At 57.4% G+C, this 18,909-nt stretch overlaps 1 protein-coding gene across 1 annotated transcript; it reads right to left on the reverse strand.

Annotated features, from left to right (window-relative positions):
- Positions 1 to 7,576: 7,576 nt before the first annotated feature.
- On the reverse strand, positions 7,577 to 17,139 carry CDH16 (cadherin 16). The gene is made up of 18 exons (XM_067717838.1): positions 17,085 to 17,139; positions 16,121 to 16,178; positions 15,752 to 15,835; positions 15,170 to 15,325; positions 14,961 to 15,099; positions 14,443 to 14,601; positions 13,459 to 13,655; positions 12,703 to 12,825; positions 12,355 to 12,508; positions 11,861 to 12,088; positions 11,702 to 11,778; positions 11,439 to 11,627; positions 11,098 to 11,339; positions 10,410 to 10,543; positions 9,369 to 9,611; positions 9,131 to 9,238; positions 8,688 to 8,804; positions 7,577 to 7,894 (listed from the first exon to the last, which is right to left on the reverse strand). The coding sequence occupies exons 2-18, from the start codon at positions 16,163 to 16,165 to the stop codon at positions 7,797 to 7,799; spliced, it is 2,493 nt and encodes an 830-aa protein (XP_067573939.1). The 5' UTR covers positions 16,166 to 16,178; positions 17,085 to 17,139; the 3' UTR covers positions 7,577 to 7,796.
- Positions 17,140 to 18,909: the final 1,770 nt, after the last annotated feature.

Genomic DNA, 18,909 nt, shown 5'->3' on the forward strand with positions numbered 1-18,909 from the left:
GCTCTAATGCCCTGTTATGTCTTGAGATTCCTACTTGCCAGTCTGGACTTCCCCTGAGAGGACCATCCCCGTTTCTCGACAAACCCAGGGAAAACCCTCGTGCGGGTAGTTGTGGAGGGGAGAGGCCTGGTCTGGGAAGGGGATTGGGGTCCAGTTCCAGCTCAATAAATAAATGAGTTCAGTTCAGCTCCCACCTGGACCTCAATGCCCACCCGACTCCCTCAAACCCGTTCTCCTTCACGGAAACATCCCAGTAAGTCTTAACCCTCTGAGCCTCTGCCCAGGCAGCTGTCCCAAACTGGCTACACTTCCCCACTCCAGCTGCCTGGGTCACCTCCACCCATGAGCTGGGTCAGGTGCCATCTGTCCCCCAGGTCAGTGTCCATCGTATTGGCTTGTCCGTGTTCATCGGGGGTGACCCCGAGGTCAGGGGTTGGCTCCATGGAAAATCCTAAGACATGTTGGATGAAGGAACGGGAGGACCCCAGGAAGGGGTGGGGGGTCAGGAGAGGACCAATTGTGTGCCCAGCACTGTTCGGTGTCCGGGCTCCAAGGGGGACCTCAGAACCTCAGGTCCCTCACACTCCAGAGCAAACAGCAAGAGAATACAGTGTGGGACACCCTGATCTGGGCTTTGCAGGCGAGGAGCAGGAAGTAGGCAGAACTGGAATGAGCCAGAGCATCCCCTCCTTAGCCTGAGCCCTGGGCAGCAGGGCCAGAAATGGAATTCTCCAGCCGGATGGAGTTGTTCCTGGAAAATCCCCACTGGCCTTTCCAGAAATGTGCTTTTGTGCCTGACTCCGGTTCCTTCAGATTGGCGGGGAAGGGGTGTTTTGGTGGCGGAGCTACACAGGCAAGGCCCTTGTCTTCTCTGGATTCTTTTTTTTTTTTTTTTTTTAGCCGCGCCACATAGCATGTGGGATCTTAGTTCCCCGACCAGGGATCGAACTCATGCCCCCTGCAGTAGAAGTGCGGAGTCCTAACCACCGGACTGCCAGGGAAGTCCCATCTCTGGATTCTAGGACAGCTGAAGTGGAGATTCATGCATTTATTGAGCACCATCTGTCAGCTTCACAGGGTTCTCTCAACCACCCTGAGAAGCAGGGATCAAGGTCCCCATCATTTGACAAGGAAGCCGATGCCGGGAGATACCAAGTGGCCCAGGGTCACGTGGCCAAGTCAGAATTCTATCTAAGCCCACCTAGGGTCGGCCTGCTTGTGGCTCCAGTCCCGCCACCCCATTCAGGATTCCCAAAATGGCAGGGACAGCCTGCAGGCTGAGGATGCCACTTCCAGCTCAGTCCCACTTGACCGAGCCTGGGCTGGCCCTGTGCCTGCCACCCTCAGAATAACCTTGGTGGTTCTGGGCATGGATCACTGACCATCACCTGGGATCTATTTTTGTCCTTCGGGTAACAAGGAAGTCTCACCTTGTACAGTAACCCCTTGGGGTGAGGGTAAAACGTATGACTCCCCAGTCCCAGCTGACCTTGCTGACCTGCTGGGAACTGACCCCAGTGGGGAAGGCGGAGGCCTGGCTCAGCCACGCTCCCTTTCTTGCCCTGCCCAGCCACGTTCCGGAATCTGGCTCCCTACCCCCATCCCTTCTTCCTGGCAGCCCACACCCTCCCCCAACCCCAACAAAGACTAGGAAACTGACAAATGGATCATTTGTCCTCATGAGCCATTGCTTAATCTTATCCACCTGACCGGCCAGAAAATTCTTTCTCGCATCTATCTGCGGAAGCGAGCCCCGTTTCCTTAGGTGTTGGCCAGAGAGTTCTAGAATCCAGGCGCAGGAGCCATCTGGGAAGCCGGCTCCTAAACTCAGCTTTCAGATTCTGGAGCCCTGGAATCCTGTGGGGCAGTGGTTGATGACATTTGAGGAGATGACAGAAGCTGTGGGCATACCATAGACACTCTGGAAGGTCAAGTACAGTCTTAGGGGTCATGGACCCCAAAGGCTATTTATAGAGGGGTGATCCCTGGGAGTGGGGCCCAGAGATGCAGAGAGAGGTACCCCAGCAGACTTAGGGGCTCCTTTCTGCTGAAATCAAGTGTGTGGAGGGGGGAGGAGTTTTGTGACCTGAACTCAGTGACATAAGATAAATGCACAGAAAAAAGACTAGAAGGAAACCTGATAAAAATGTTACGGTAACAACAAAACCAAGAATGACTGTAGCTGATGACAATAATAATCCTAGCTGTTCCCATTTTCTGAGGGCCGATTATGTGTCAGCCCCTGTGCTAAGTTAGGGCTTTGCTTGTGTTATCTCAGTTAATCCCTACAACGTACTCTTCCCTCGGGGGCCGTGGCCAGTGGCCTATGGGGTGAGCGCCATAAATGAGGATGGTTTTTGCCAGGTCTGCAGCTTCCCTGGAGGTGGACTACGGAGCCCTCAGGCCCAATACACAGGGGATGCTGTGTTCTCCTTGCCAGCAGCTCTGGGCCTGAGAGGGCATGGCTGGCCCCCTCGGGGATGCCTTCGGGGAGCCAGCCAGACCCACTGAGCTGACCCCAGCCCTCACTTGGCCCTACTCCTTCAGGCGTTGGGGCTCAAAATAGCGGCCGCTCGAGAGCTGACAAAGGGCGGCTAAAAAAAGTCCCCTCAGTCTGGGCTCTGTCGCATACGGCTCGTAGGGACTATTTTGGGGAGAGGGTGCCGACGTGCCAATGGAAAATCCACGGGGCGGGAGTCTCCAAGGTGGGGAACACACGTGTCTCCCTCTCCCCATCCTGGCCGTGTGCAGAGACACACACGTATTCGCAGCCCTCAGTCTACCTTCCTGACTGTTGGACTTTGTCATCCCTACAACAGCCCCGGAAATGGTAAGGAAACACAAGTTCAGAGGAAGGGAAGTGACTTACCCAAGGTCACACAGCTAGAAAGCGGGCAGGACAGCGGTCAGCCTGGGACCCTGTGGCTCACAGTACAGTGCTCTCCCTGTAAATGCAGCCCTGCCTACAGCCTCGCTGGGGAAGCCAACACCTTACCTTCTCGGGCATTGAAAGCTCAGAGGTGGTCCATTCTGGGGTGGACTGGGTAGGAAGCTAAGGATGACTTGAGGGTGTTAATGACCACATGGGAAGAAATTCCACTGGAAACCCCTGGCCAATTCTGATGGGAGCTTGCCTAGCTGTAGGAGAGACAGCTGAGCTGGCACAGGGCCTTGTTCCGAGTGAGCCCATCCCCCCACCCTGTCCCTGTGACTGCCTCACCCGCCCTGCCCAGGCTCCCAGAGCCTGGCAGCCCCTGCCAAGTTTCCAGGGAACGTGTCCGATAAGGGACTGGTGCTCATGACTCGCTCCCACCTAGCCACTATCTCTGACCCCGCTGCCACCACCAAGTGGGTAAGAATAGCAACAGCCCTGCTGAGTGGGCATGTACACAGGGACAGCACAGCGACAGCTTCAGGCAGGCAGCTCTGGCCCGCAGATTGAGGATAAGTCTCCAGGTCCCTCTTCCCATCAGACTCATTTGCCACCCCCACCCATTGTCCTTGAGTCCCACCACACCTTATGGTAAAGCACCAAGCCTCATCCTCTTCCCCTGCTGCCTCAGTGGAAGGGACATGGAGGGGAGCACACTGCCCTGTGGATCCCGGCCTGGGACCTGAGCCCTGACCTCCACTGACGAGCTGTGTGACCTGGAGCCGGACACTGTCCCTCTCTGGGCCGATAAGCAGGGTAAGGTAGCACAGCAGCCCCCTGAAGCATGGAAAATGGCCAGCAAGCCCTTTCCACATGCTAGGGGCCCTTGTGGTCCTGGTACCTGCTGCCTGGCGTCTCCTGAGTGCCCATGTGAACTCTGACCCTTTGACTTCCCGGTCAGTGGGGATGTGGATGGGGTAAGGGTGTGGGAGTCCCTGGGATATGGCACATGTTGTGGCTGAGACCCCTCTATGAGTCTCCCTGTGACACTCCTGTGTGTGCTCCACTGCGTCACATGGGTGTGCAAGGGTGGCTGCATCACTGAGGGAAGAGGCTGTTGTCATGGAACCCAGGATGAGCGTCACCACGCTATCTGAAGCAGGGAGATCTAAGGAGGCTTGCATCCAAGTTCCTGAGTCACTGTGACACCTGGGGTAATTAAGGGAGATGAGGCTGAGTTCTGCAGTCCCCAGATCGGTGGCCCCTGAAGCTCTCACAGCCTGACTCACTGCATGGCTCAGACCTGGACCCAGCTCCTCCCCCAGCCTCCTCACCCCTCACAGCACGCTTGCTCTCCTCATCTTCCCTGTTCTCTTCTCCTTGACCCTCAAGCCTACCTCCTGCCTGCCCCGCCATGTCCCCCACTGACCCAAGGAGTCCCAGGGGGAAGGGGCCAGGCATGCTAGGGAGGGGGAAGAAGGAAGGGGCTGGGATGGGTTCCTCGCATGCTTACACCACGCAGACTAGAGTTTAACGCACACTTACACACCCATAGACACATGCGTGTGCACACAGGCACACACGCACACCTGACGGAGTGACAGGGCTGCCATGGTGTCTCCAGGCTCAGTCTCTTAGCACTAGCTCTCAGGTAGGCCCCCCAAACCCCTCAACCCTTTGGGTCCTCACATGTCCCTGAGGCCCCCTCATTAGAGACACATTACCCCGCAGCAGCAGGACGTCTAGAGGTGAGATCAGAGGAAGAACTCCTGCCCTGAGGCCCCAGCTAGAGTCTTAGGATGGGTATCGGTGGATGTGAGTGGGGTGGGGGGTCTCTGAGGTCCCAAGACTGTTTCTTCCTTTGTGAGCAAGGGCCGGACTGACCTCTGGGCCTCTTGCTTCAAGAGCCCTAATCTCTGGAGCTGGAAAAAGTTTAAAAATATCCTCATGTTTACATTCTTTCCAAGCCCGCCTCCCAGTCCTCAGTGCTGGGTCCCTTTGATCTGGCCCTGTGCCTCTGGAAGGAGCCTGGGAGAGGGAGACCATGAGCTCCCCACCGGGGGAGCCTCCAGACCAGTCTGAACCCCATGAGAACCCTCAGCGTCACCCAGAGAGAGCCTTGGAGCTGGCAAGGAGCCAAGGCTGGAGGCAGATGTCTTTCCAGGGCCGTGTGAGAGCTGGAGTTGGGGCCCCTCTCCACACTCCGCCCCGCAAAAGCCTGGGCCCATGGGGCCCATGGGGAGTGTGTGAGAGTCTGTGGCTATAGGCATCTGAGGTAAGTCCTCCCCACACTCCATGGACCAGGGGAAGCCATGGTGATTGAGCTCCTGCTGTGCGCCCGGCATCGTGCTACACGTTTTAGGGGGGTTATCTCGCGTAGTCCTCTCAACAACTCCATCTGAGCCAGGCCCATTTTATCAACAAGTAAACCGGGGTTCAGAGAGGTAACGAGACTCACCTGGGAACACACAGCAAGGATGAGGCAGAGCATGACTCACGTGTTCTTCCGCCCACACTGAGCCACCAGTCATCCCCCACTTTGCCCTCGCAGGGTCCAGGCCCCGCGGCCTGCAGAGTAAGGCCCGCTCACTAGCGCGAATCTGCACAAGCACTTGCTGACCTACCACCAAGCCCACAAACAAGCACCAGCTTCTTGTTTCTCTCCCTCTGAGACCCGGGAGAAGCCACGCCCCTCTATGACCCTCACTTTACTCTCTAGAAGGGGCTGAGGATTGCAGGAGAGGCTTATGTCCACAAATGCTCAGGAAAACTGGGGATTGTGGACCCTGTTGTCAGCCCCACAAGCAGAAAGTATTTTGAGGTCTGGAGGCTTAAGAAAGGAACCCTCAAATTGGGGCAGATGCCTTAATATGCCCTGGTATCCTGTCATCCATCCTTTCCTTGGCCGGGGTTCCACCTACCTGCTTACCAGCCCATACATCCATCCACTTACCACCCCACCCCCCACCTATCCATCCCTCTACCCATCTACCCAGCCATCATCCACCAACCCACCCATCCATCCATGCATCCACTCACCCACCTATCAGCCTATCTATCTATCCAGAACAAGGACCCAGAAAGCAGGGGTTCCAGGGTTCCAGCTCAGGTGCTGCGTCCCACTGGCTGGGTGAACTTGGGAAGGTCTCCCCACCTCTTTGTGATTTACTTTTCCAACTTGATTAGAAGTTGCTGGCCTGGGTGATCTCTAAGGCTCTTCTGGGGGATCTCATGGGAGCAGAGCCCAGCTGAAGGCTGTGGACACTGCTGGAGAGGTAAGATAAACCTTGACCAGACAGTCTCACCTTGTGCCCTGCTTCTAAGACTCCCAGCTGCAACCCTTAATCTCCCTGACCTTCAAGATCCCTCACTGGAAAATGGGGCCAATAAGCCTGCCCTCGTAGGTTGACGGAAAGATTAGATGAGATCTGCTTTCGAAGAACTTTGCACCCTGAAGACTTCTGAGTGGGTACAGGCCAAGCAGAGGATCCTAGGAGAGGGGCAGGAAGCTCTGCTTGGACCACAGTAGTCAGCAGAGCCTCCCGTGGAGGATAGGGGTGTGGGTGGGGAGAGGGGACCTGGGCCCAGAGTGGCTGGGATCAGCCTCAGGGTCTCTCCCTGGGCTGGGGATCCAGGCTGAGTTTCCCACGCTCCCCCAGGCCAGCCAGGATGCCTGCCCCATCTCTCTTGGCTGGGCTTGGCCTCCATCCCACAGAATCTGCCAGGAGTGAAGAGATTATCTCCTAAAAATAGGGCCTGGGCCCCAATGAGGTTGTTTTTCTCCCTTCCCCGTGATTTACCATCATCAGCTCAGGGTGCCTGGGACAACAAGTCCCACCCCGGCTCCCCAGAGACCGTTGGGATGAAGGCGTGGGGGATCAGCATGTGTCTGGGGTCAGTCAAGGGTCAGGGATTAGAGGTCAGTCTGGAGATGTGGTCAGGGCTTAGCACCAGGGCCATGGCTTAATCTTTGGCTAGGGGAAGGGGTTCACCTGAGGCAGAGGCAGGGTGAGCCACGAGGGTTCCTATTCCACCCCAGTGGTGTCCATCTGAATAATTCCCCCTTCTCTTTTTGCAGACTCCCCATGCACTCACCAGCCTGTGTGTAAAACCCAAAGGTGCCTTGGGGCCAGCATGGGGACAGAGACTGATCCCCAGCCTCACCTCTCCTGTTCCAGCCCCATGGGGCCCTGAGGATTCCTACCCAGGCCCTCACGATTCCTACCCAGACCCCTCCTGAGACTGAGGGACCTCTGCCCACCCCTGTGTGCAGGTGACGCATATACAGGGACACGAGTATGCTCACACATGAGTACAGGACATGGACTCACAAGGTGCACCCCCCAGAGCAAAGACGATATCCAGGCAAACACAGAAATAACACTCTCAGGGACACCCTCCTCAACCATCACCTGGACAGTTAACCCATGCAGGGCCTGCAGCCAGTGTTCTCCGAATGCCCACAGAAATGACCCACCTTGCTCTAGCCTCAGGATCTCACCAAGAGCCCATATGATGCCCCTGTGTCTTTCCCCGCAGGGGACCCCAGGCTCATCCCTCAAGCCCCCACACCCTTTCTGTGCAGCCGGAGATGGGGAAGGGGTGAAAGGGCAGGTGGACATGGATAATGCACACACGCACATGGACACCTGGACATGGGCCCACAGTCCTCTAGGACCCACGCCCAGTTCTCCGAGGCTTTATTATTGGACAAACGTGAGCCATATGAAGTGCTCCCACGGGCAGCCCATTTAGTCAGTGCGCAGGCTCTGCAGATAAGTCTGGTGATGTTGCCTCCCCCCTAGGGCAGGTGAAGGGGCTTCTGCCCTGTCCTGGCCCTCGTGGATCTGGAGTGCTGGGCCATCTCCCAGTGGATTCAGATGGAGCCAGAGGCCAAGTTCCCAGGAGGGGCTGCCTGGACCATTTAAACCGCCGCCTTCAGGGGCACACTGTCTACTGGCTGATCTAGGTCCTTCTTCCTCGCCAGGGTCAAGTGGGTGAAGATGAGGATGAGGAAGATGCCTGAGGGGCCGGAGAGGGATAGATCAGCCCTCCGAAAGGGCCATAGGACTTGTCTATCACTAGGGACTCCTTGCTGTTGGTATCGATTTAATAAGGCAGCAAAGTTTCCTAGACAGCATCCCCAAGGCTGGGCTGGGTATGACTCTGTGGTTCCGGCGCCTGAAGGAGCCTGACTGCTTGGCCTGCTCAGCCCTCACCAGGGCCAGAACACCCCAGCCTCCAAGGTCCCTTTCTCTGGGGAACAGTTTGGGTGGGGATCATCTGGGAGCCAGTGAGTTGTTCCCACGGACCTCTGAGAGAAAGGCACACTGTAGCAATGTGCTAGAACCAGCAAAGAAAACCAGCCAGGAGAAAAAATTAAGGGGCTAAAGAAACAAAGGGGATAGAGAGGGAGGCTTGGACTGAAAGAGTTAGGCTGGAAAGAGCTGGGCTCTGCCACTCCCTGGCTGTGTAACTTCAGACAAATCACTTAACCTGTCTGAGCATCAGTGACCTCATCTGGAAAATGGGGAGATGGCAGCACCACAGGGTTGTAGGGAGGATTCAACGCAATAATCCTATGCTTGGCATAAGGCCTGATACACAGTTAATGCGTAGCAGTAACAGTAAATGCTGTTATCAATGAGGATGAGCTTGACTATGATAACAGGAGGCAACAGCATAATGACTAGGAGAGTTGGGGGGCTCCTTCTCCATCCCTGTGGGGACACCATGGGATGGGGCACTGTTTATCCGGAGGCTGTGGCTCCAGCCACCATTGCCCTCCCCCACACAGGAGCCCAACCTCCGTTACCTATTGCTATCAGCGTGCCCACGAGGATGCCCACCGCTGACAGCTTCGTGGGCATGCCCTTCATGCGGCCCACCTTGCGCATGCACTGCCCCTCCACATTGCAGCGACACACGATCACTGGGGAGAGGCAGGGGAGGAAGGTAAGGGCAGTGGAGGCGGGCTCCGCAGCTCCTCAGAGCCCTCAGCCCAGCCCAGCTGGCCAGTATGTGGGTTTTGGTGCATATGCTGTGTTCACGCGTGTGGCAGGGGGATGCAAGCTCCTCTGTGCACGTGCCTGTGTGCACTGCAGTCTGTGCGCCCAGCCACACACATGCAGGTGTGCACAGGCATATGCTGTCCTTATGAGCCCGTAGACGTATTGCCCAGATCCTCCCCCTGCATCTCAGGGGTTCCCTCAGGAACCACAGGCCCCTGACCTTGGCTGCACCCCAGCCCGGCCTCACCTCGGACCTGGATCTGCCACACCCGGTCATGGTGGCTGACAACTATGGGGACTACATGTTCGCGTGGCTCCACCCAATGCAGGCCCAGGGTGAGGTAGGCATGGGACCCTGTTGGGACCATAAGCAGCGATCAGAGTCACTAGCCCGCTCCCCGAGGCCCAGCCCCACGGCATCTCACTTCCAAGCGCCACCCACTCCCCACCTTGGCCACAGCCTCCCTGCTTCCCCCACTACACACCATTGAGAGCCCGGAGGCGCCAATCCCGCTGCGCCGTGGGGTTGGGACCAAGGGCAAAGCTGTAGGGACCGTGTCCGCCGGCCAGGTCAGGGTCCCCTCTGGGTCCACCGACAACCACGCCACGGTCCTGGCGGGGTGTGCAGAGGTGTCGGGAGGGCTCAGGAGCCACAGTCGGGGTTGGGGCAGAAGGAGCCTTCAGGAAGTGGATCACGAGGGTCGCAGAGGTGCTCAGCGTTGGCTCATCTGCAGAGGAGGTAGTGCTGAGCTGGCCTGGGCCCTTCTGGGGGTGGGGTGAATTCAGAGTCCCTGGCCTGGTCCCCTTCCCCGTAGCCCATCAGTCTCACCCTGTGAGTCCCCTTCCACGCCCCCTCCCTCCCCTCGACCCCCTCCTCTCCATCCCCTCTCTCTTCCTCGCAATGCACTTCACCCCCTTCACTATCTAAACAGCTGCCAGGCCTTTCTGTGCCCTTCAGGATGCCACGCTGGTTCTCACTGTCCCCCCACCTCACCCTGGCCCCTGGTGCCAGGGCCCAACAATGTGGAAATGCCCTGACTATAGATGAGTTCACCCCTGTCACAGGACAGCCCAGCTCAGAGCTGAGACCTGCCTTCCTGACGGACCTGCCCTTGGGCCATCTCTTCATCCTGTCAAAATGGCATTCAGAGTCCTCCCCACCTGGCCTCAGCGTCCCATCCAGGCTCACTTCCTGGCACGCCTGCCCCAGGAGAGCCACTGGCCCTCCCTCCCCACCCCCCAGTCCCACTCCCTCTGCTCCCAGCCTGTGTCTGAAGCTGACACCCTGAGAGGCCCTCCAGGGCTGAGGTTGGGGGGTGGCAGGTGTCTGGAGGAAAGGGTGGTCTGAGAGGGGAGGCAGAGGCCAGGCCTTCTCAGAGAAGTATACTGGCCGCAGCCCCTTGCCCATCCCTCCTGCCTGGAGCAGAGCGGCTGTTAGCAAGGGCGCTGGGGAGGAAGCTTCGCCCTGCCTGTCTGTCTTAGGTTTTCTCACCTTCCCAGAGGCCCCCACCACAGCTTGGCCATACCTGCATCCTGGGCCTCCACGAGCACTGTGTACTTGTCCCCAGGCTGTGCACCCTGCAGGGCCCGGGCTATGTGCACCTCCCCGGAGACCTCCTCTATGCAGAGCCAGCCCTCTGAGTCATTGACCAGGGAGAACCTGAGGGTCAAAGAAGATGGGGCAGGGAGGCAGGGACCACATATGACGTCTTGACCAGAGACCTTCTGGGTCATGTGATCTGCCCAAGTTCCACATGCCCTTTGTGACTTGAAGGCAGCAGCAGTGCCCGTGATCTCGCTCCAGCTTAAGGGACTCGTTGGGGGGCAGGGCTTAAACCACAGATACTGTGGCTGAGGGAGGGACTCTCAGAGCCTGGGGGGCCTGACTCATTTCCACTATTCCCAGGTCAGCCCACAAAGGGGCCGGATAGAGCCAGAGCCTGGGAACAGCACCCAGTGCTGCGGTCTGGGTGGGCGGCTGGAAGAGGGCCTGGTCCAGGACAGTATGGGGAAGCATCATTTGAGCCCTCACGGGGTCCAAACACCCCTCTCCATCCAGCCCTGATCCCCACCAGGAGTCACAACCTTCACATTAACCATGGTTTGAGGAACATTGCAGGCTGTAGGTAATGAGAGTTCCCTCTGAGGCCCTGGGATCATCCCGAGGAGGTAGGGGTGGTCCAGCCCAGCTAAGGGGCTGGTCTTCCGGCTCACCTGAGGGGATTGCTCATGGGGTCTGAGGGCCGGATGGTCAGCAGGAGGGAGCCAGCGGGGGTGCTGACTGGGACACTGGCCTCGTAGCTCTCCTGGTCCAACTGAGGCGGTGGCGTCACCCTTTCCACCAGCACAGTCACGGTGACTGTGGCTCCAGGGCCTGGGTCTGGCCCCACCGGCTCTGCCACGCTCCGCACCACCACCACCAACTTGTGACTTGGAGCTGCCTCGTAGCTGAGGTTCTGGAACCAGTGGGGCCCGGGTCACTGTGTGGGCCACGGCTTGGCACCCTGTGCATGAACGTGTGTGTGTGCGCCACTCCCCCACCCCTAGCCCCTTACCTTGAGGAGTCGCAGCTGGACACGACCAGAGTCTGGCTCCCAATCCAGGCCGAAGGATCCCTCCACATCCCCTGCCTCAATGGCAAAGTCCATGAGGCGGAAGGCAGGCTCAAGGTCGGCGTCAGTGGCCATGAGTGTGGTCACCAGAGTCCCGGGCTCTGTGTCCTCAGGGAGGCTTAGGGGCTCAATCTGGAGAGATGGGGAGGGGCTGTGAGCCCCCCCGTTAGCACCTTCTCAAGGTGTCCTCCCCTGTTCCTGCTTACCTGGGAAGTGGTGAACTCAGGGGCATGGTCATTGATGTCCGTGATCGTGACTGCAATCTCACAGGTGCTGCTGAGGCCTGAGGCAGGGGAGGGCATGTTGGGGAGACCAGGGTGGGGACAGAGGGGTCAGGGAACCCTGGTCACCTTCAGGGCACTTACCGCCCTCTGCTCCTCCCAGGTCAATGACCAGCACCTGAAGCAAGATGTTCTGGCCAGCTTGGAGGGGGGCAGCCCCCAGTGTCACACTGCCCGAGGTGGAGTCCAGCTCGAAAGCTCTCCCCTCTGCTCCCTCCTCGGGCTCAGGGCTCAGCAGCCGATACACAACGTGGGAATTGGGGGAACCGGGGGCATCTGCATCCTCTGCCGAAAGCTTAGCCACCTTGGTGCCTGCAAAGACATCACCCACATGGATGGGACCACAACCAGACCTCGAGGCCTTACCTCACCACTCTTCTTTGTGTGTGTGTGTGTGTGTGTGTGTGTGTGTGTGTGTGCGCGCGCGCGCGCGCGCACGCACGCATGTGTGTGTATGTGTTGGGGGTGAGACATTGATATAGGGACCTGAGGCTGGTCCCATCCCAGAGGAGAGCAAGATGGGATAGCTCACAGGGACTTCACCCCTCCCCCACCCCCTGACAAGGCTCATAGCCCACCTGGGGGGCTGAGCTCAGGAATGCTGATTGCGGGGCCTCGTGGGGGGCAGACAGGCATGTTGTCATTCTCATCCATCACCACCACATGCAGCTCCAGAGGTTCGGCCGGGTAGTCCTCACCACGGGTATTCTGAGCCCGCACCCGGAGCAGGTACTATAGCGGGCAGTGGAGGGCTTCAGATGAAGACCAGAGGCAGCTCCAGCCTGGCCTGGGTCTGGGTTCCCTTCTGGTGGCCAGCTCCAGCTCTTCTGCCTCAGTGCCTGTGGGGGATGTGACACCCCCGGAAGCCCACTGGACGGGGACCAAGCACCCCTCAGCCTGTCCTCCTGGCTTCCCCCTCACCTCACCTCAGCCTGGGCTTCTCGGTCCAGCTCCCTGGTCACGTAGAGTTTTCCCTCCTTGTCCACATCAAAGGGTCCAAGGGGCTGGCTCTCCAGGTGATAATGTACATCCCCCCCACTCCAATGTACCTGGGAGGGGGACACAGAATTAGGGCCCCCAGGAGGAGGGGCAGGAATAGCCCATGTCAGCCCTTATATTCCAACTGTTCCTGGGTAGGGAGCCTGGGCCCCAACTGTTTTGTGACCCCAGGCAAGTTGCTGCCCTCTCTGGGGTCCAGGTAGGCTCCTTTTCTTTCAGGGCACTGTGACAACTCCACAGTGGCCTTGCCCTTGTCCAAGCCTGGATCTTGCCCAAAGTGCCTGAATGACCAGGTTGTTTTGTTCTCTGCCCTCTCAGGCTGGGCCTGACCCCAGGGCATTCCTCGAGGAGCCTGAGACATTCCTGGCCTGGGTGACAATCCCCATGGCAGCAAGGAGGTGACAGCTGTTCTGCTGAGGAAGCCTGGGATCAGCTCAGGAGGTCAGAGCACAGAGCCACGCCTGCCAGAGGATAGCAGGTGAGGAGCTAAGGGCCTGGTCCCAGGGCCTGATACGCTCACTCTGTCTTGAGAACTGATGGGGACAGTGGAGGGAGGAGCATAGGTAGGGGAGGAACAGGGGGTCAAGTTGAGCCCCAGACCCACCCCCCCAAATCTCCACGAGACTCAGGCCCAGCTACACCATCCATGGGGTTATTTCAGCTGCTAACAGCCACTTACTCACCTGGGCAATGGGGTGTGGGTACGGAACTTGGAGATTCTCTGCCAGGTGGACAGGATCTAGGGGCACCCAGGTGTTTTCTACTATGGAGACATCTACGGTGGCTGTGGCCTGGTGGCCCGAGGCCTGGTCACCCATGTCCTTGACCCGTACCAACAGCTGGTATGGCCCCTCCAGAGCCTGATCTAGGCTGGTGCTCCCTAGAAGGGGCAGGGTGGTCAGCTGAGCAGGGGGCCAATGCATCCTGGTACCAAACACAAAGCCACGCGTATGTCAGGTGTTCAGGATACTCTCTTGGCCAATGGATGAGAGGGCCCTTTAGCACCATTGTGAGCATCCGACCAGGACTTGACGGTTTGCAAAATCACTTCCACATCTGTCCACACAATGAGTGGTTGATAGATTGGATAGGTGGATGACCAGGATGGGGGGTGGTAAACTGGTGGATAGGTAGATGAGTGAATGACCGGTTGGATAAATGGACAGTTGACTAGGTGGATGGATGGGGGTTTGAGAGGGTAGAAAGATGGGGATTTGGGCATGTGGATGGACGGTTGGATAGATGGACTGTATGTTTGCGTGGTAGATGGATGAATGGGTGGCTGGCTGAGTGGGTGTGTGATTGGCTTTTCTTTCCTTCCCCAACCTGTGCCTCTGGTCTGAACTCCCAGGTCCAGGTCTCTCCTGCCATCACTCCCAAGGTCTCCCAGCAGTGTCCCGGGCCATAACCCCTCAGGTCTCTCATATCCTTGTCTCTTAGGCCCAAGTCTGCAGAATGTATGGTTGAGGCACTTCCATCCACACCATTCCTTAACTCTCCAGGCATGGTCCTGCCTCCCCCCATGTTTTTGCCTTGCTGCTCTCTCCAGCTGGAATACTTTTTCCGCCTGCTTTATCTCTCCAGCTCCAACCCATCCTGCAGCTCAGATGCAACCTTCTCCAGCTTTTCCCAACCCTCCCGCCTCTTCACACCCAGCTCAGGCTCACCCTCAGGGCTGAGAGCCAGAGCCCCCAGCTGAGGCTCCAGCTGGAACATATCTGCAGAAGGCTGGGATGGGGCCTGGTTCAGGATGTGGAATCGAAGATCCGAGTTGGCTGTGCCTGGCGCATCCCCGTCTGAAGCCTCAAGGAAGAAGAAGGGGACACCTGGTGTGTGTGGAGAGGGTTCACCATTAGGGGTGAAGGGGTGGGGAGAGTCTCCCAAGCTTCCTTTATCTCTCCCTGGGTCTTCCTTCTGTATTCATCGTCATATCAGGATTCTGAAGGTGAGCCATGGCTCTTCACCCCACTTCATAGATGAGCAAACTGAGGCCAAGAGTAGATGGAACTCACCTGTGGATCCTCAGTGCGGTAGGGAGAGTGCAGGATGAGACAGAGATGGGAGGGGGCAACTTGGACCCTGACTGCCCTGTCCCTATGCCAACTCTATGGCCACCTCTTTACTCTCTGTTCTCCCATCAGTGGCCACCTGACCTTGCTGTGAGCTGGCTGCTTTGGGCACTCACCAGGCCTGGTGCCCTGGCTCAGCTGAACTTTGTAGATGGCCTGGGAGAAACGGGGCACCTGGTCATTCTCATCCTTCACATGCACAAGCACATGCTGCGGGCCCCACAAGACACGTCCATCCTCTGTCTCCAGGGTGACCTGGCAGGGAAGGGTAGTCAATGCCCCACCTTGCCTTGGTGGCTTTCTCCTACCCCTGGCCCAGTCATACCTGTAGCTGGTACTCTGCCTGTTCCTCCCGGTCCAGGGCCCTGGTCACCAGCAGGAAGCCAGACTGTGGATCCACAGCAAAGGGGCCCTCAGCTGCCACGCCTGAGTCTCCTGACAGAACAATCTGGCCCTCAGTCTCCTTATGGGGCAGTGGTAGCTGGCGAGGAGAGAACAGAGGTGAAGAGAGTGGGGGCCGGGCCTGGAGGATGCCCCCTCCATCTTATGGCCCCATTTTATATGTGGGGAGACTGAGGCTTAGAGAGCGTTGGCACTTGCCTGAGGTCACAAAGCCAGTAAGGAACAGGGTGGAAATTCAAAGCCAGAGCTCCTTCCTCTGTGCCTGATGCTCTCTATACTCCGTGCCCTACTTTCTAAAGCTTGAAACCCCCCCCCATCACTTCATCCTTAAACTTAAAGCTCTACTTTCTTCTGGGATTAAAATCTTATTAGTCATTCACGCTATACCACATACTGTCTCGAAAGCAGGGTTGAAAGAAAGCCAGAGCAAGAAAGAGAAAGGAGTGCTGGAGGTAGGGGAAGCAGGACTTGGGGCGAGGGCAGCCCACGCATATCTCAGGCTCACCTTGGTCAAGTACAAAGGGAAATTTCCACCGTAGTTTTCCGGGACATCCACATACACCTCTGCAGGCTGGGCCCCGGGGAAAGCCTGTGGGAGGATTCTCACCACGTCAGCAAGCTGTACCTTCCTGCCGTGGGGGCCGGGACCTGACAGGGAAGGGGAATTCTGCCCCTTCCCTGGGCCTGGCTATACCTTAGCCCATCCACCCCCTGGCCTTTGACCTCCTGACCCCACAACAGGCCTGTAGCCAGCCCTCATCACCATCCCCCAAACACTACCATCCATAGTCAGTGCAACTGGTCCAGGTAGAGTAGCGGGCGAGGGTACCAACCAAAGCTAGGATCTGAGGGTGAGGAGCAGGGCCCAGCTCACCTGGGGGATGAAGAGGCAAAGCAGACACAGCCAGGCAGGAACCATGGTCAGGATGGGCCTGAGGGACATGGCAGTAAGGATCCAGCCCAGATCGGTGGGCAAGAGGGTTCCTCTCTCTAGGAAGTCTTCCTCCCCTCATGCCCCCTCAGCCCCGGGGCCATGGCTTCCCCAGGCCCCATGGGGTACAACGGTCCCTCCTTTTTCAGCTGCACCAGCAACTCTCAGAGCTGCCCCTCCCCCTCCCACCCACTTGGACGCTGCCCCCGCCCTTGTCCCCTGCCTGAGCCCACTGCATGCACATAGCCAGAGGGCCCTCAGGACAGACTGGCCTCCTCTTCCTCCCCTTTTAAGGGCCTGCCGCTCCCCGTTGCCCGCAGGGTAGTGTCCAGCTCCTCGGCCAGGCCCATCAAGACCCCCAGGCCCAGCTGCCCTGCCTTTCTTCATTCTTGTGCCCACAAGGGTCTCCATGGGAGTTTCACCTCCAGACCTTTGTCTTCTTCCCCCCGTGGCCTCCCCAGCTCGTAGAGCCCAAAGTGGTCATTTCCCAGAAGCACCCCAAGTCACAAAAGTCTGAAGCTCGAAAGACCCTGACGACTCTGAGGGCCGCTTCCTGTGGTCGCCTCACGTTGCCGGCAAGGCCTGAAGGGCAGAGCCTGACCAAGGTCACGGAAGACTTGACCACAGGAGAACTCCTCCTGGAACAGAGGACTCAGGGTTCAGGGTCTACAGGACTGTTCTACCGCCCACTGCCATCCTTCAGCCATGGGGGAGTCCCCGCGGGGCAGGAGCCCTGCCCTCGTCTCAGCATTTTCCAGCACTTAGCGCTGAGCTGGGCGCACAGAGCACAGACAGCCACGCCAACCAGTCCCGGGAACTCTTCCCTGGACGACAGGGCAGTGTTTCTCCTTCCCCCACCACCAACACCAGCCTCAGCCCTGCCCACCCTCCACTCCCAGACCCTCACCCGCCGGTGCCTGAGGTTGGCTTCCTTGGTCCAGCCTCCAGGTGAGAGAACTCTTTCTACGGGGAGTGCTGGCCAGGCCAGACCGGGTGGAACAGGGCAGGGCGGACACTTGAGCAGGTAGGCGGGCCAGCCATGCTCGCTCAGGAGTGGAAAACACCACTGGGCCCACAGCAGCAGGCCTGGCCCTGCCCAGCCCCCCAAGTTACTCATTGACTTTGGAAAGCTGGGGGCTGTTCAGCATCCATGACCGCCGGCCCCGGGGCGGGGGGAGATTATCGACCTGGCGCCTCTCCCACCCCTACACGGCCCAGTGGGTACTTCTCAGCCCTCTGGGTTTGGACCTGACTATTTCTTCCGTGGCTCCAGACTCGCTCCCACTTCTCCCCCCTGTGCACCAGCATCTGCAGCTCTGCCTTGGCCCACTCTGTTCCTTTCGTCTGGAATGCCCTTCCCACCCCTTCATCTGTCTGCTAAGCACTTGCTCCGGCTTCAGTACTCAGCTCCAATATTCCCCTCTCCTGGGAACTCTTCCCTGGACTCCCAGGCTTGTTCAGCGTTCTCCTGTGGGAATATCTGGCCCCCACCCACGCCCCCATGACGAGTGCTATCTCTATCAACACAGAGAGGACACCAGGTTGTCATTGGCTGTCTCTTCCATCAGACTGGGAAGCCCTCCAGAGCAAGAATCAGGGACCCAGTAATGATCTGGCCCTTGCCCGGCCCTGGCAGCTCCCAGGTGGCTTGTGGAACTAAGATAAGGAGCTAGAGGTGGCACGTGCAGGATGGGGGAGCAGTGCATTACCTGAACTGGATACTTAGGGCTCCACACCACCCACCAGTGGGACCAGGGGGTGGGGTGGGGGGACAGAAGCCTGTGACATCCCCTGAGCCTCCCTAAGTGCTCACACTAGCCCCTGGACACCGACAGGGCTGGGAAAATGTACTGTCTTGTGCCTCTGAGAAGGAGAGAAAAGACTGAGCCAGCTCAGGTGACCTTGAGGGAATTGCAGGGCTGACCAGGGGCCCTGCCCCCAATGAGGGGGCAAATGGGACCCAATGAAACTTAAAAGCTTTTGCAAAGCAAAGGAAACTATAAATGAGATGAAAAGACAACCCTCAGAATGGGAGAAAATATTTGCAAGCGAATAAACAAAGGATTACTCTCCAAAATATATAAACAGCTCATGCAGCTCAATATTAAAAAAACAAACAACCCAATCAAAAAACGGGCAGAAGACCTAAATAGACATTTGTCCAAAGAAGACATACAGATGGCCAAGAGGCACATGAAAAGATGCTCAATATCACTAATTATTAGAGAAATGCAAATCAAAACTACAATGAGGTATCACCTCACACCGGTTAGAATGGGCATCATCAGAAAATCTACAAACAGCAAATGCTGGAGAGGGTGTGGAGAAAAGGGAACCCTCTTGCACTGTTGGTGGGAATGTAAATTGATACAGCCACTATGGAGAACAGTATGGAGGTTCCTTAAAAAACTAAAAATAGAATTACCATATGACCCAGCAATCCCACTGCTGGGCATAAACCCAGAGAAAACCATAATTCAAAAAAACACATGTACCCCAATGTTCATTGCAGCACTATTTACAATAGCCAGGTCATGGAAGCAACCTAAATGCCCATCGACAGACGAACGGATAAAGAAGATGTGGTACATAGATACAATGGAATATTACTCGGCCTTAAAAAGGAACAAAACTGGGTCATTTGTAGAGATGTGGATGGATCTAGAGACTGTCATACAGAGTGAAGTAAGTCAGAAAGAGAAAAACAAATACATATATTAACGCATATATAT

This window comes from Pseudorca crassidens, chromosome 20 (assembly GCF_039906515.1).
Source record: "Pseudorca crassidens isolate mPseCra1 chromosome 20, mPseCra1.hap1, whole genome shotgun sequence".
Classification (NCBI taxonomy): Eukaryota; Metazoa; Chordata; class Mammalia; order Artiodactyla; family Delphinidae; genus Pseudorca; species Pseudorca crassidens.

Bases quoted from the DNA above. Each gene is read 5' to 3' on its own strand.
- CDH16 (XM_067717838.1), bottom strand. From the start codon at position 16,165: ATGGTTCCTGCCTGGCTGTGTCTGCTTTGCCTCTTCATCCCCCAG. The intron at 15,836-16,120 runs GTGAGCTGGGCC...ATCCTCCCACAG, and splicing joins TTTGCCTCTTCATCCCCCAG to GCTTTCCCCGGGGCCCAGCC. The intron at 13,656-14,442 runs GTGAGCCTGAGC...TGCCCCTTCTAG, and splicing joins TCTGGCTCTCAGCCCTGAGG to GGAGCACCAGCCTAGATCAG.